The sequence below is a fragment of the Phoxinus phoxinus genome (assembly GCF_949152265.1).
Source record: "Phoxinus phoxinus genome assembly, chromosome: 5".
Taxonomy (NCBI): domain Eukaryota; kingdom Metazoa; phylum Chordata; class Actinopteri; order Cypriniformes; family Leuciscidae; genus Phoxinus; species Phoxinus phoxinus.
This window is the reverse complement of record NC_136880.1, coordinates 41,161,468-41,178,967: the sequence shown is the minus strand read 5'-3', so window position 1 is coordinate 41,178,967 and position 17,500 is coordinate 41,161,468. Positions and strand designations below refer to the sequence as shown.

Genomic DNA, 17,500 nt, shown 5'->3' with positions numbered 1-17,500 from the left:
AAATGCTTACAAAATAGTGTTTAAGGATATATGAAGATTAATGACGTCTATTTGATGCCTTAAATAGATCTATACAGCTGCTGAAGGAAAAGTTGAACGTCTGGATGGTTCTGGCTTGTTGTCATGTGATCGTATAAGCGGGTGAACGGAGCCGTACAGTAGAGAATCACTCTGCTTTGTTCAAATCCACCAGAAACTCTGTTGTGGAAAAGAGAGAGATGTTTCCTCATCATCTCACACTTAGATCAATGTGAGCCGTCTTGATGTTATAGGAATAATTCATCCAGAAATGAAAATTCAGTCATCATCTTTTCACCCTTGGTTTTTTCTGTTTTAAGGAGCTATGTCGAATGCTCTTTTCTGTACAATGAAACAATATATATATAACTAACAAAGCCTAGCTTAGGACATGCTAGCCCCATGCTAATTAATGCTAGCAATGTGTTCAATCCAAGCGGCAACCTTCCAGTCTCTCTGAAGTGACTTAAACTGTGATTCATCGTCTGGCCACTAGAGACCGGCTCCAAAAGAGAGTCAATCCTATAGTCCCCCATGTTAAAATGCCCAACTTTACAGCAGGAAAAAATATGTTTACAGCCTGGTTCAAAAAATGGTTATGGTCTATATAGCTAATTTTGCCCTTCGTGACAACTGTGAGGGAGGTGAATTTTTTTATAACTCAACGATTTAAATTATATTAAGCATTATAGCTCTGCATAATTAAGGGCGTGGCCACTTGAGTGACAGGTGGATTGCCGCTGCGTCACTCACTACTAGCCGTTTATCTGCTGTCTGTTATCGTCATGTCACCTCAGCTAATCGCCTCTTTGACCATTTTCGATTATCCGATAGCGACGCCAAGAACTGCCAAGATGGCGACGGCCGGCTCCGCCCACTTTAGGCTCAGAAATGCTTTTACGAAAACTGACGGGTGACGCCACGGACACTGTACATTGTTTTATACAGTCTATGGTTATAACATGCTAATTCATGGTAGCAAAATGCTAACAACATGCTAATTAATGTTAGCAATGTGTTAAAAAAACATGCTAGCAACATGCTAATTCATGTAAATAACGTTCTAAAACATGTTAATTCATGCTAACAATCTGCTAAATCTGCAATCTGTTAAAACAAATGCTGTAACATGTTAATTCATGTTAGCAATGTGATGAAATCTGTTGCAAACATGCGAGAAAAATGTAAAATAATGCTAGACATATGCTTAGACATGCTTACATCATGCTAGGAAGCTTATAACACTTTCAGACAAGGCTTTGTCAAGCCAACATAAAAGTTTGTCCCAACAAACTATACTTTCTAGTTGTAAATATACTGTAAAAAAAAAAAAAACATCTTACCAACCCCAAACTTTTAAATGGCAGAATATACAGAGCAAAATACAAAGCTGTATAGTTATGTTAGTGGAAACCTGGATTACTTTGCCTCAAACAAATCAAACTCAAATAAAGTCAGCTTGAAAACGTTCATTGTATTTAAAAGAGTTTGTACGTCTCCTTTTGATTTCCATGGAGAGAAAAAAAATCTGGTGAGCTTTCATTTCTGGATGAACAACTAACTGTATGGTCCCTCTCTTTATATCCTCTTCAACAAAGAAAGTGCTCAACAGAAAACCATCAAAAAGCAAAAGAAATACCTTCAAACTCAAAGTCTTGATGCTTGTCAGCGTGTGAGACGGTATTTCCTTTGTCTTCATTGATGATCTCAGTTATCAGCGTGATACTGACGCACAGGAGATGCGATTTCACTATAAACCTGCGACATTAATGTTAATATTTGTTTTATAGTGATTAGAATGTCGATTGTTATTAAGGAAAACGCATCAAGGTACAATGTTACGGTCATGGTATGGGACGGTAATACCACGGTACATGATTGAATATGGCTGCCATATTCACATACTATGGTATTTACATGCACTCCCAATTTACTGCAAACACTACCATAGTATTACTATCATGATCCTGTCCAAAAAGCCATGGTATTACTGTTGTACCATGTTTTTTTAAATGAGAGACCCTCTAATCACTATAGAAAACACGTTTTTAGAGCTTTATAGGGCCAGTATTTGGTATAAAGTTTTGAAATGTTTTCCCAGCATCCTCCCCTGCCCTCCCTCTCCATTGTGGCTCTTCTGTTCAAGGACACAAGGCAGTTTCCTTATTCCAATTACTGTTTTTCAATGCATCTGTGAAACTGCAGACACAGCTGTGTTTCCGAGGTGTTAGATGACTGACTAACACAACTAGAGATATATAACTGTGTAGTTTTTTTACCCCCTCCATTTTATGGATTAATTTTATTGGTAATTGCTTATTAAAATGGGATATTTAAAGTGTTGGCGCTGCTTTACAAATGTCCATGTTCTGTTAATGCCTGATAAATTAAGTTTGACTGTATGGTTTTCAGATTTAGAGATTCAGGTAAGTTTAATCAAGAGATTTAATGGTATTTTCTCAGAATTAACTAACTTATCCATAATCAATGCGATTTGATTATGCAAATGTGATGAGCAAAACTTAAAATTGTTTATTTCATATTTTTAACCTTGATTTTGTATATATATATGAAGTACTTTATTTCGGTATACTCAATATAAAGTGTTACCGTGTGTGTGCGTGTGTGTGTGTGTGTGTGTGTGTGTGTGTGTGTGTGTGTGTGTGTGCGTGTGTGTGTGTGTGTGTGTGTGAATCGTCAAAAGCATGATATTCTCCTGTTTGCTGATTTTCTATGATTGTTTTGGCTAAACGCTCTCCTCCGTTCCTCTCTCAGTGGTTAGAAGTGGTGATTATTACCTGTTTGAAACTGACAGTGAAGAGGAAGAGGAAGATGATGAGAAAAAAGATGAAGAAGCACCCAAGAGATCAGCCTTTCAGGTGAGTGAACCCAATTTACTCAACTTTTTGTGTAAATGAAGAAACTTTAATTTCAACCCGGGAAAGCCTAACATTTGAAGTAATAGTCCGAAAAATCTAGATTTTTTGCAACAGTTTATTGAACCTTTAGACAAAATATAAAATGAATCATGTGTTTTCTGAGTATCACATCAGGCTTTTTATGGCTCATATATGATATAGTGAGAATATGGAGCTCATACTTGAGGATAAAAAACACATCCATTACTGAGGACTTCTTCTCAGGAGAAACATCTGAGGAGACTTCAAAGTCTCTAGTTGATCTCCATTTAAACTATATTAAAGTCTCCCTGTAGTCAATAATTGTATCCCTTAAATCCCCAAAATGATTCTTCATGCCTTAAAATAGCTTGAATGTAACTCGACACCCTTGCTTCATTTAGTACACGTGGTTCTATGAATATGCAAATGAGCCCCGCCTCCACTCACTCACTCAGCTCAGAGATCCACTGGTTGACGATCACACGTTGATCTGATTGGTTACAAAGTAGTTTGTGACATCAGAAACACCAGCGATTTCAAAACATGTTTTTTTGACTGTCTTCAGTTTAAAAGAAAAATACCCTATGGTGTTGACATGAATTTACACATGGTTTGTCTTAAAGCATATTAAAAATACCACATAGACATAATTGACATTAAAAGCTTTAAATTGCTGTTTTAATGAGATTTCTGTGATTTTTCTTTCAATCCCCAATAAAATAGCCCAACATCCATCATCTGTACATCTTCTCCTCTTAAAGGGGTGGTATAATGCCCTTTTCACAAGATGTAAAATAAGTCTCTGATGTCTCCAGAGTGTGTGTGTGAAGTTTTAGGTCAAAATACCCCACAGATATTTTTATATAGCATGTTAAAGTCACTTTTTGAGGGTGAGCAAAAACACACCGTTTTGTGTCTGTCCCTTTAAATGCAAATGAGCTGCTGCTCCCGGCACAGGGTGCGGAGCTTCAAGAGTTTGTGTTCTTTTACCTCACAAACACACACACACACTGATTATTTCAAAAACTTTTAGCCTTTTATGTTCAAACAATGATGGAGAGACTCAAGAAGAAGTGACAACATGTAGACAAAATTTCTGAATGGTTAGTTGATGAATTTATGCAGCTTATGTGTAGTTATCTTCTAGTCATTGATTAGCATATTCTGTCATGATAATCTATAAATCGTGTTCCAGGGGCGGGGTTTATGTAAATTTTAGGGTTGGTGATGTCACTAAACCGGGAGGAATGTCGTGTAGTTCCTACCAGCCGTTTGTTGTAGTCCTTAAAAAGCGATTTCTTTAAAAGCAAATATCTCCCTTTGCTTTGAACTTTGAGCGTTGTAACTTTGCAGATGTTGTTTATGATCCAACAGCAACATTACACACTAACTACAGTTAGAAAAAGGGAAATCAAACTCAACCACCCCTTTAAGAAAATTCCAACATCAAAATTTCCAGAGCAATCGGTTCCTCCATCTTTTTAGTTACAAGCCTATGTATTAACTGTTGATCTGTTGTTTTAGTGTTGTAACTGTTTGAAGGGTTTCAGGACACTGATGCTGTGACTTTCTCCTGGTTCTCTCTCCTCTCAGCGAGCGATCAGAAAGTTTGCTTCGGCCCTCGTGGCTTTACCCAGATCACTCATTAAACTGCCCAAAACTGTTCTGCAGTATTTAATCAGAGCGGCCAAGGTACCACCGCAGGGAACGGCTCATCTGTGTGTATCTGTGTTTGCTGGTGGTGTTTTATTGGAAGATTTCCATTCCATGTTGTTCCAACTATGATATATATATATTTGTAAATATAACGGGATTGTAAATAATGTGAAATATCCTTCAAGGATGCATGGAATGGAAATGATTTAGAGGTGTTGTTCAATGTGAATGTTGTCTTTGGTGTGTTTTTTTGGGTTTATTTTTAATCATTTCATTGGTAACACTTTACAATAAGGTCCCATTAGTTAACATTAGTTGATGAGCAATGCATTTGGTGCAGTATTTATGAATCTTTGTTAACCGTTAGTTCATGTCAGCTCAGGTCCATTAAATAATATTAACAGATACAACTTTGATTTTAATAATGCATTAGTAAATTAGTAACATGCTTAATGTAATACATGCTCAATTGTTTACTAATGTAGTCGACAAATGGATCCTTATTTTAAAATGTTATCATTTAATGTTGTTGCTAGTAAATTGTGTGATTTGCTCCATTGCATTTAAGAAATAGCGTTCACACCGAACGTGAATCATTCTGATATTAATGGAGCAAAAAACAGTTTCTGTCTTTTAATTTTCCATTTTCTTGTGCATCCTGCATTCAAACAACTCTGTTTAATCTGATCATTAAATACATCTCATCAATAATCCATAATGCAATTCAAAAATTCACAGATTTTGAATATTCGGATGGAAGAGTTGTTTGTATGCAGTGTGTGGATGTGCTTGTCAAATTCAGCCTTTTCAGGGGATAAAATACACATTTGTGATCAAAATGAAAAATGCATTGCGTTGAAACTTGATCCATATTCAACTGGTTTCCTAAAATGGCTGAACATGTTTGTGTGTTTATGTCCTTGTGCGACACTTTATTCAAAGGCTTCAATAATGGATGAATTTCTATTGCTGTTGCTCCGTAGTTTGTGTATCATACCTGGATCACGGACTCTAAAGCAGTCCTGAAGGAAAGAGGCAAAGGGAGGCGTTATTTCTGGAAGCGCAGACACAGAAAAGACAAGAAAGAAGGTACGGCGCTCTTTAACATCTGAAAATGTGTGTCCATAATTGTAAAGTTGGTCTCAATGGACAAGCAACTTCTTGTGTGTAGTTCATGTGGCGATAGAGGTCGGTGAAGAAGAACGGCAGAGTTCAGAGGAAGAGAAAACTGACGGACCAGGTGTGTTCATGGCTCACGTTCGTTTCATATAAACCTCAGAAAAACCTCACAACTTAAACGCAACTTTCCACTTCCTGTAGACAACATCATCAAGAGGGTCTTCAACATCATCAAGTTCACGTGGGTCTTGTTTCTGACCACCGTCGAGAGCATCACCAAGTGGCTGAACTCCGTCTGCAGGGAATACATCGACATCTCCACCGTCCTGCGCATCGAGCGCTGCATGCTGACCAGAGAAGTCAAAAAGGTTCTCTACAGATGCTTATATATACATACATCTAGCTGTGCATTAAGTAAGGGTTAATGCCCGACGAGGTGTCTCCGCTGCGCGTCGGACGGTTCACGCGTCGCCGTCGTCCATTAATAGCTGACCATGGACACCTCGAAGGGCATTAACCCGCTTATACCATGTTCACTTGCCAAAAAACACAATTTTAAAACATTAGTTTATATTTTAATTCGTTTTACAATCGAAATCTAACGGTTTTAGAACTCCTTTACTAGGTGTCCTACATCACTTTTTAAGGGACACCCTGCAGCCAATCAGAATCGAGTATTCACCCAGACCATGGTATACACCATTTTAATGCATGACATCGAGGCAAAGAATCGGCCGATGCAAAGCGAAGCATTTAAATGGTTTAATGCACAGCTAGCCGTTGATTATTCCACTTATACCATGGTCATTTGCCAGAATTCATAAGTTAAAGCTGTTATTGATGTTTGCAGTGCAATATTTGACTGGAAGGGTAAAAATTATGGTTATTTTCATCAGTTACGGCTCGTTAGATCTAGCATTGTTGTGTGTGTGTGTGTGTGTGTGTGTGTGTGTGTGCGTGCGCGCGCGTGTGTGTGTGTGTGTGTGTGCGTGCGTGTGTGTGTGTGTGTGTGTGTGTGTGTGTGTGTGTTTGCGTGTGCGTGCGTGTGTGTGTGTGTGTGTGTGATGGCTTGTTCTTGTGGGGACTTTTTTTGGCTTCCATGAGGATAACAATTTATTTTATAGTATATTAATATGCAGTTTGATAAGTATAAAATCAGTATGTCTATGGAATGTCCCCATAAAACATGAAAGTCCAACATACTGTCAAGTCAAGTCACCTTTATTTATACAGCACTTTTTACAATACAGATTGTATCAAAGCAGCTTCACAGTGATAGCATAAAAATAATACAACAAAGTTTGTTTCTTGAAGAAAATTGCGTCATCGTCCACCTGAAGTAAGGCAGATCAATATAATATTGTTGAATATTAAATGTCTCCAACCAAGCAAGCCAAAGCCAAGGCAACTGTATGTGTGTGTATAATTTTTTTTATCAGTACACTAAAGAAGAAATTTACAAGCAAATAATATGCACACAAATTGTTTTCCATATTTCCAATAATTCTTAATTCAATCAGAATTCTTTAAGCAATAATAAAATGGAGGGTAACACGATTTTTTTGCACCCTCAGATTCCAGATTTTCAATAGTTGTATCTCGGCCAAATATTGTCATATCCTAACAAACCACACATCAATGGAACGCTTATTTATTCAGCTTTCAGCTGATGTATAAGTCTCAATTTAAAAACATTGACCCATGTGACTGGTTTTGTGGTCCAGGGTCACATATTTGTAATTAAAATGCATTGGTAGCTTTTGGGATCGGCACAAGGTGGAACACATTTCTGAGAATAATCCAAAAATGTAATGAATCAGCCTAGCTGCTGTGGGTCTAGACCTGATCCCCTGTGTTCTTTGTCCTGCAGGGAAACGTGCCGTCCCGTGAGAGCATCCATGTGTACTACCAGAAGCAGATGAAACTCAACGGATCTCGTGAATCTGGACTGGACCGGATCAGTGAGGAGGATTCGGGCTCAATCAGATCCCGCCACAGACGGGTCGGACACAGTCTGGATTCCTTGCGGTCTGGATTCGCCTCCAGAGACAGCCTCTCCAGGTGCTCATCCTCCACTTTATTATTTCAGGTTGAGATCAACGACAGTTTCCGATAAGCGGGGTGAAGGTTTCTTGTGCTTTTCAGTGTGGCAAAGTCATTTAATTACCTCTTTATTTCATCTGAATCCAAAAATGAAAAAGGTTTATTTGATGTTTGTTCATCTTTAAAGTCCCCCTGTACACTGAAAAAAAAAAAAAGTTAGTTTAACTTAAAAAAAAATATTAAAATTTGAGTTAATACAATGAAGAAGAATGGTTTAATAAACAGAAACTCAAAATAGTATGTTATCTTCACATATTAGTTATCGAAGTTGATTTGACAAAAGATACAAAGTTGTGATAACAAATCATGAACATTTTTTTTTACAGTGTAGTCAATCATTTTATCCCTTAAAACTCATCTTTGATCACCAAAATTACATATTTGAAAGCTTTTTTCTTCATGCCTTAAAATAGCTTGAATGTAACTCGACACCCTTGCCTCATTTATTATACGCGGTTCTATGAATATGCAAATGAGCCCCGCCTCCACTCACTCACTCAGCTCAGAGATCCACTGGTTGACGATCACACGTTGATCTGATTGGTTACACAGTTCTATGAATATGCAAATGAGCCCCGCCTCCACTCACTCACTCAGCTCAGAGATCCACTGGTTGACGATCAAACGTTGATCTGATTGGTTACACAGTTCTATGAATATGCAAATGAGCCCCGCCTCCACTCACTCACTCAGAGATCCACTGGTTGACGATCACACGTTGATCTGATTGGTTACAAGGTCGTTTGTGACGTCAGAAACACCAGTGATTTCACACCGTGTTTTTGAGACTGTCTTTGGTTCACTGCAGTATTGAGCAGAAAATACTCAGCAATGCTGTCCACTTATGAATTTACACATGCATTGTCTTAAAGCTTATTAAAAACACCACATAGACATATAAACAACATTAAAAGCTGGATTTTCTCCACAGGGGGACTTTAAGTCCAGGTGAATGTGATCTAATAATCACAAACTCCTCAGTCTCGGTCATTAGACAGAGGTGATATCCTTAGACGGCTGAAGTGCTGAACTCTACTTGTTCATTCTAGAATATATGATTTAGTCCCCATAGATATGAACACACTTAATGAAGGTACGACTATATCTAACCAACTTCACTCTGTGGGGGTGGAGACAAATGGCAGTATGTGTTTGTGTTGTTCATATCTCAGGAGATGTGAGGTTCTGTTTGTCTTACAAATCACATAACTTTAAAAATATATAGGTTGTATCTCACCTTGTGACATTTACAGTACATGACAAGCACAATTAAAGTTTTTTATTTTTCTCAGGAGCAACATCTGAGAACCAGGAGACTTTTCCCCTCATGATTTCTTGTCATCTTTTTCATTGCATTATATTTCCACTCATCTGTCCATCTGTCCATCTGTCAGCGCATACACCGAAGCCACCATGCTGTTTTCCCGCCAGTCCACCTTGGACGACTTGGACGACATGCCTCAGAATATTCCCAAAACCAGCGAACGCGCTCGTCCCAAACTACGCAAAATCTACGGCTTGGACATGTCCAACTCCTCGGCGGACAGCGGAAGCAGCGTCATGTCCAGGTGCTCATAATCCTCTTCATCACATTCATCCTCACCCTCCACACATTTTTATTTATCTTCATATAATTTATAATGTAAACAGGTTTGCTATGCTAATGGAAAAATGGAAAAATAAAGAAAAATAAATTAAAATATTAAAGGATTAGTTCACTTTAAAAAAAACTTTTGCTGATAATTTACTCACCCCCATGTCATCCATGATGTCCATGTCTTTCTTTTTTCAGTCGAAAAGAAATTAAGGTTTTTGATGAAAACATTTCTCCATATAATGGACGTCACTGGGATCCAAACAGTTCAAGGTCCAGATGACAGTGTCAGCGCCGCTTCAACGGGCTTTAAACGACACCAGACGATGAATACGGGTCTTATCTAGCGAAACGTTTAGTCATTTCAAAAATATATAAAAAAGTTTAAGTTTTATAAGCACAAATGCTCGCCCTGTTCTGTGATGCGCGTTCGTGACGTCACGTAATACGCAATTACGTTGAAAAGGTCACGCTTCTATAAAAAGTAAAACATTTCTATCCTGACGAAAATTTTCTTTTAGGCTTTTTAATGTTACAACACCCAGGATACACACACGAGATGGGCATTTTAAACGATAAACTGACACAAAGACATTTGAATATGTGTATATGGTCCTCCTTCCGCACATTTGTAAACACTGACTCGTGAAGCGTGACCTTTTCAACGTAATTGCGTATTACGTGACGTCACGAACGCGCATCACAGAACAGGGCGAGCATTTGTGCTTATAAAACTTAAACTTCTTTATTTATTTTTTAAATGAGCGCACGTTTCGCTAGATAAGACCCTTATTCATCGTCTGGTGTCGTTTAAAGCCCGTTGAAGCGGCGCTGACACTGTCATTTGGACCTTGAACCGTTTGGGGCCCATTGACGTCCATTATATGGAGAAATGTTTTCATCAAAAACCTTAATTTCTTTTCGAATGAAGAAAGAAAGACATGGACATGTTGGAGGACATCGGGGAGAGTAAATGATCAGCAAATTTTTTTTTAAAAATGAACTAATCCTTTAACTGATATTTACACATTTCTGTTTTATCTGGCTGACTATATATACATATATTAGGCTGTCAATGTTAATACATTAATGCATTGATTCAAAAACCTAAATGCGTTAAAATTATTAAAAATAATCACCCTTCAATCTGATGGTTAACTTTGCTGGATATGGCAAATGAAGACAAAATGAACGTGTTATGAAGATAAATTGTGTATGCTTTATTTCACGTTAAGTGTGCGTGATCATGATTAAAAAATGTAATCTATTGACAGTTCTAATATATATATATATATATATATATATATATATATATATATATATATATATATATATATATATATATATATATATAAATAAGTATAGTATTAATATTGTAAATGTCATCTATTACATTTTTATTCATTTTAATAATACATTTTATTATTTTAAACTAATAGTAATATAATGATAATTACACATTGTTTGTGTGTATGTATATATAATAAATATTATCAAAATAATACATGCATAAAAACATATAAAATTTACATACACATTTTTATTATTGTAGAATAACATTATTTAGGTATTATTTTGTCAAAAATACAGTCAAATAATTGGTTGTACATTTTGGAAGTATCGGACATCAATTCACTTCTAAAAATGAATGAAATCCTAAAAAAGCAAGGATATTTCAGTGGTAAATATACATTTTTGGGAAGACAAAGTAAATGTTTAAGTTCATGTATTTGTGTATTTTTTGATTATACAGCACTACAGGAAATGTTCAAACCCAATACATCAAAACGTCTTCTGAAAATGTTCCACAATTCATACGTTGACATGTTCGCAGTGATTGTAATATGATGTTGTTTCCTGTTTGTGTTGTGTTTCCCAGTGAACCCACTCAGTGCGTAACGCTGTTCTCTCGACAAGGCACCAACGACACGATAGACGAGGCTGAGGATGAGCGAGACCAGCTGGAGGACAAGGAGAAAACTGCAGAGCCGGAGCGCCGAGCCAGTGAGGGCCAAGCTGAGGGAGACGATCAGGAGGAAGTGATGCGGGACGAGGAAGCGGAAGAGGAAGTCCAATGGGATTTCGTGGATCCGGAGGCAGCAGTGAAAGATAATCAGGATCCTCCGCTTGCGTGTGATGAGCGCCGAGAGGAAGAGCAGTGTGCTACTGATGATGAGGAGTGTGAAGAGTCTATCCATCAGGATGAAGGTGAGTCCTCAGGAGCGGAGAACATGCAAGCGGATCCGGTCAGCAGGCAGCTTTTCACTCCAGACACGGACGCGCCAAACACCTCAGACGCCGACGTGCCGCCCAGCTACAGCAAAGCCGTGAGCTTCGACCGTCTCTCTGTGAGCGACGACAGTGACAGCGATAAACGTCTGATGGTGATGACACCCGAAAGCAGATCCGATCTGGACGACCCTCTGCTGCCCTCCACGACCACCGATCTGACCGCCAGCGAACTGCTGCTCAACAAGTCAGTCATTTTGCATAACGGCTTATTTAAAGGGTATTAAGAAGTGGCATAAATGTGGCAGAAAATACCAATACCAATACTGATGTAATATCTCACATACCAGTGTAGTTTTAGTGTGTGCTATTTGTAACGTGGGTTGGTTCAGAAACGAGGGGGAGTAGAATCCAAATGCAGTTAAAAGACATCCAACAAAACATAACAAAAGCAAATCCAGGCAAATGAGATGAAGGACAAACTGAGAAAATCCAGACAAGTGGCAAGACAGGCAAAACCGAACCATAAAGGTCCACACCAGACCGAGAACATAGGAAACACTGGGGCTTAAATACACAAGATAACAAGGTTATCACACACACACACACACACACACACACACACACACACACACACACACACACACACACACACACACTACCCCTATCCCTAAACCTGCCCATCACACACACACACACACACTGCCCGTATCCCTAAACCTGCCCATCACACACACACACACACACACACACTACCCCTATCCCTAAACCTGCCCATCACACACACACACACACACACACACACACACACACACACACACACACACACACACACACACACACACACACACACACACTACCCCTATCCCTAAACCTGCCCATCACACACACACACACATTGCCCGTATCCCTAAACCTGCCCAACACACACACACACACACACACACACACACACACACACACACACACTGCACGTATCCCTAAACCTGCCCATCTCACACACACACACACACACACACACACACACACACACACACACACACACACACACTACCCCTATCCCTAAACCTGCCCATCACACACACACACACACACTGCCCGTATCCCTAAACCTGCCCAACACACACACACACACAGACACACTTCCCCTATCCCTAAACCTGCCCATCACACACACACAAACACACACTGCCCGTATCCCTAAACCTGCCAAACACACACACACACACACACACACACACACACACACACACACACACACACACACACACACACACACACACACACACTACCCCTATCCCTAAACCTGCCCATCACACACACACACACACACACACACACACACACTGCCCGTATCTCTAAACCTACCCATCACAGGAAACATTCTGCATTTTAACATTTTTAATAAAACATTGTTTTTTAAGCTATTTGTATTATGAGGACTCATGAAATGTCCTCATAAACCACGTTAAATTTGTAATACCAGTGTAATACACACGTCATACTCAAGTCTGCACTTTCCCCTTTACCAGTAAAACCAGTACACAGTAGGTATTGTAGGTATAACCGTTGGTGTGTGACCGGCTACATGCAGTCGTTTAGTGTGATCTGTTTTCCACACTGTTATCCAGAATGTTCTACGACGAGGAGCTGGAGAACTCCGAGGGTTTCTACAGATCGCAGCCGCTGGGCCTGCAGCTGTGCTACTCTCTCTACAACCTGCTGGTGGCGCACTCGGAGATGGTGTGTTACCTGGTCATCATCCTCAACCACATGATCTCGGCTTCCATGGCGACACTGGTGCTGCCCATCCTCATCTTCCTGTGGGCGATGCTCTCTGTTCCTCGGCCCAGCAAGCGTTTCTGGATGACGGCCATCGTTTACACAGAGGTCAGGGTTTGTTTCAAGAGAGAAATTACTTGTGTATTGAGTTTTGTGGCTACATATTCTGTACAGGCCAAGTTCATTTATTTCAGTAATTCAACTTAAAAGGTGAAACTAATATATTATATAGACTCATTACATGCAAAGTGAGATATTTCAAGCCTTTATTTGTTATAATTTTGATGATTATGGCTTACAGCTTATGAAAACCCCAAATTCAAAATTAGAATATTGTGAAAAGCTTTTCATAAGCTGTAAGCCATAATCATCAAAATTATAACAAAATAAAGGCTTGCAATATCTCACTTTGCATGTAATGAGTCTATATAATATATTAGTTTCACCTTTTAAGTTGAATTACTGAAATAAATGAACTTTTACATGATATTCAAATTTTTCGAGTTTCACCTGTATGTAGTAGTATGCGCAAATTATACATATAAGTGATTTTTTTTTTTTTGCTTTTTTAAACAAACAACATCAGTCAAAAAAAAAATTGTAACAGTAACATGTTTTGTTTTTTACCCCTTACCTCAACTTACTCATGACTTCCGATGTCTCATAGCTAGACGGCACCATAGCATCTGTTGTCAGTATAATATCCAACAACACAAGGCAGGGTTCTTATATAATAACCGACTTAAAGTATTATTAACAAACTGTACAATTTTCTCCCGGAGTTCCTCCACCTTGTCACATTTAACATATGAACCACAGTTCCTATATCTTTGTTACAGCGCCAGCATAGTGCAGTATCTTTTCGTTTAAGTCTAGCCAATCTGCTTGGAGTCCAGTAGCATCTGTTACATTTTTTTATATAAGAATTCATTTTAAATTTAAGTATGTTTTTATTTATGCAAGTATATTTTTGTCACCAAAATATACTGTTATTACTTTTTAGCTGTGCAATAAACATTACCTGTGTGAAATATTATATTACATGTAACGTGTAATATTATGTGCCATAGTGTTCACAATTAAGGGAAATACCACTTTAAATATTACCCGAAATGCGTATTTTAATTTATCCCCCCCCCCCCATTTTGTATTTATACATTGTATTGTGTATATACTGTTATTATAGTATGTGTATATTTTTTTTTTTTTTTTTTTGCATTTATTTTTATATTTTTATTTCTTAATTTTTGCTGCTGTAACACAGAAATTTCCCCACTGTGGGACGAATAAAGGTTTATCTTATCTTATCTTATCTTATCTTATCTTATCTTATCTTATCTCATCTTATTTCCTCCAGATCACCATCGTCGTCAAGTACTTCTTCCAGTTCAGCTTTTTCCCATTCAACCAGAACGTGGAGGTCAACAAGTTGAAGCCGTACCATCCGCCCAACATCCTCGGTATAGAGAAGAAAGAAGGATACGTGCACTATGACCTGGTGCAGCTGCTGATTCTGTTCTTCCACAGATCCATACTAAAGGTTCTCTCGCTTACTTCATTTGTCCATCTAATAGTAGTGATGCTAAACTTGATAAAGTCAGTAGAACTAATAAACCTAGTCATTAAAGCACATTTCATGCATTTTCATGCTTTGATAAAAAAAAACTATTCTTGTGTACTGGGCGGAATAGGTATGGTTAGCATATGCAAATATAAATGCAGAATGCATGCAAATAAAAAAACCTAAATAAGTATATTTGGGAACATTTTATTTTAGGGTTAAGTTCTCACTATAAACTTGTTGCTTATTAGCATGCATATTATCTGTTTATTAGTACTTATAAAGCACATATTAGTGCCTTATTCTGCATGACCATACTCTACATCCCTTAATCCTACCAGTACCTAAACTTAAACACTACAAAAACTGCCTTACTAACTATTAATAAGCAGTTAATTAGGAGTTTATTAAGGCAAAAGTCGTAGTTAATAGTGAATATGTCTTTCCCATACTAAAGTGTTACCGTATATTTTATTAGTACTGTATTTTTATATAGTTTAAGTCAGGGATAATCCACAGCCTACTATTTTAATGCACAAAGTGGAGGTAAATTACATTTAAATGGTTTAATGCACAACTAGCCGTGGATTATTCCGCTTATACCATGGTCATTTGCCAGCATTGACAAGTTAATTACGTTATTGATGTTTGCAGTGCAATATTTGACTGGAAGGGTAAAAATGATGGTTATTTTCATAATTAGTTAGATCTAGCATTCTGCCCGCTTTAAATCAAACACAGAGATGAAGTAGTGTGTACGATTACATTTGAATTAATGAATTACAGAATGTATTTGAAGTAATTATGCAGATACAGAGAGATGTGTGTGTGAATTACCTGCGTCTGTGCGGCGTCTCTCTCTATTAACAACGAAGCAGCGAGTTTCAAAAACTGGGATGTAACTCCCTCATTGAGAAATATAATGTAGCTATTCAGTAGCGAAGCTCATTTATTAATAAAAGCCATGCAACTGTACTCTTGAATGCATCTGTGATCTCCAATCTCTGTGTGTGTTTGTGTGCGCTTCAATTGAAAACGGTGCATTATTATAGATCAGGTATTAAACTGACTGGAACTGACTGTTCATTAAACGGTTTAATTGCACACCATCCAACCAATCATAATCAAGAATTTAAACAGATCATGGTATAAGTTTGCATATTTTTTTGATCTTTAAGATCTGCACACTGCTTGATTTCCATAGTCCAAAGTCTTGTTGGGAATAAATAATGCTTGCTTCGTCTGTTTTATGCTTTAGCTTTGAGGTATTTAGCAGCTTGGTGCCAAGGTACAGCTGGAAACATAATTCACCAGACAACATGAGATCTAAACGAAGCCACTAGACTGTTGAGAGCTTTGAACCATAAAATGGATTTTAAAATCAATTCTTAATGTTTGAGGTTCCTCTCCAGGTTTCAGATTATTTCATAAAATCGAAGCTTCAGCATGAGATTGCACTTTACACCACGGTAAAGTAATATCACAAAAAATAAATACATTAAAACCAATCTGAAACCTGGAGAGGGGAAAATTAATCATTTTATAATTATAACAGTTTAATTATTATAATAATTAATCATATTTTTTTTAGTAAACTGTGCACTGATAAAAAGTCTTAAAAGCAAAGGTTTAGGAATTCTAGGTTTGTAGGGAAATAATATAATGTGTAATAATCTAAATGTTCTTTCTATAATGTTAATCAGTGAACGTTATAGTAAAAAATAAATACAAATTCTTCAGGTATTAGATTGGTCTCAAGTTTTCAGTATTTTTACAGGCACTGTTTTTCCTGATAATACTAGTTGCCCCGGTGAAAAGTGCAATGTCATGCTGAAGCATTTTACTTGCGTTTGATTTTATGAAATAAAAAAGGCTGCTTGTAAATGTATGCGTGATTATTATAATTTTTTTAAATGCAACCCAAAAAGAGAAGCTGGTTAGCCTTCAGAAAATTGTGTTTGTACACCTCTCAGCTGGCCAAACTAAATGTTATATGCATTTTAGATTACATTTTTTTAATGAGGTTTGCAATAATTTTGGCACCCCTGTAGAATACAGGTTAACACCTTGACTTTGTTGTAAAGCATTTAAGACGAAGACGGTTCACAAAGTTTAAGATCATGAGAAAAACAAATTCAGGCAAGTACGTCCAAACTTTCAACTAGTAGATAGTTAACAAATCTAATTTCTAGAAAGGATTTTAGATGGAAAATGTGAGATTGCTTAAAGAAATGGTTCATGAATTGTTATCCCATTTGTGGAAAGTGCCTTTTATTTACTTTACAACTTTGATTATACAGGCAATAAATGGGTCTCGGTCCTCTCGGATGAAGCACTGTTTTCAATTTCCAGTTTGTTTTCCTAACCAAAGACCATCACAGTGACTTCAATGAGTCAGTTAATCTTATTTAGTGTACCTCTCTCTCTCTCTCTCTCTCTCTGTCTTTGTCTCAGTGTCATGGTCTCTGGGATGAAGACGACCCTAAAATGTCCCGTAAAGATGAGTGTCTTCATCAGGACGAGTCAATGGACGAGGAG

General features: G+C 37.7%; 1 protein-coding gene across 1 annotated transcript in view; it reads left to right on the top strand.

Annotated features, from left to right (window-relative positions):
- The window catches only part of piezo2b (piezo-type mechanosensitive ion channel component 2b), a gene marked incomplete at its 5' end in the record, with an annotated part of 117,272 nt that overhangs the window by 83,823 nt on the left and 15,949 nt on the right, over positions 1–17,500 (top strand). The window contains 11 exons of the mRNA XM_079613404.1: positions 2,794–2,897; positions 4,512–4,610; positions 5,558–5,663; positions 5,746–5,814; positions 5,895–6,061; positions 7,564–7,754; positions 9,191–9,364; positions 11,270–11,866; positions 13,251–13,509; positions 14,759–14,941; positions 17,417–17,500. The exon at positions 17,417–17,500 is cut by the window's right edge and continues 205 nt beyond it. Of these exons, the coding sequence (XP_079469530.1) occupies positions 2,794–2,897; positions 4,512–4,610; positions 5,558–5,663; positions 5,746–5,814; positions 5,895–6,061; positions 7,564–7,754; positions 9,191–9,364; positions 11,270–11,866; positions 13,251–13,509; positions 14,759–14,941; positions 17,417–17,500 (2,033 nt within the window). The remainder of the gene's footprint in view (positions 1–2,793; positions 2,898–4,511; positions 4,611–5,557; positions 5,664–5,745; positions 5,815–5,894; positions 6,062–7,563; positions 7,755–9,190; positions 9,365–11,269; positions 11,867–13,250; positions 13,510–14,758; positions 14,942–17,416) is intronic.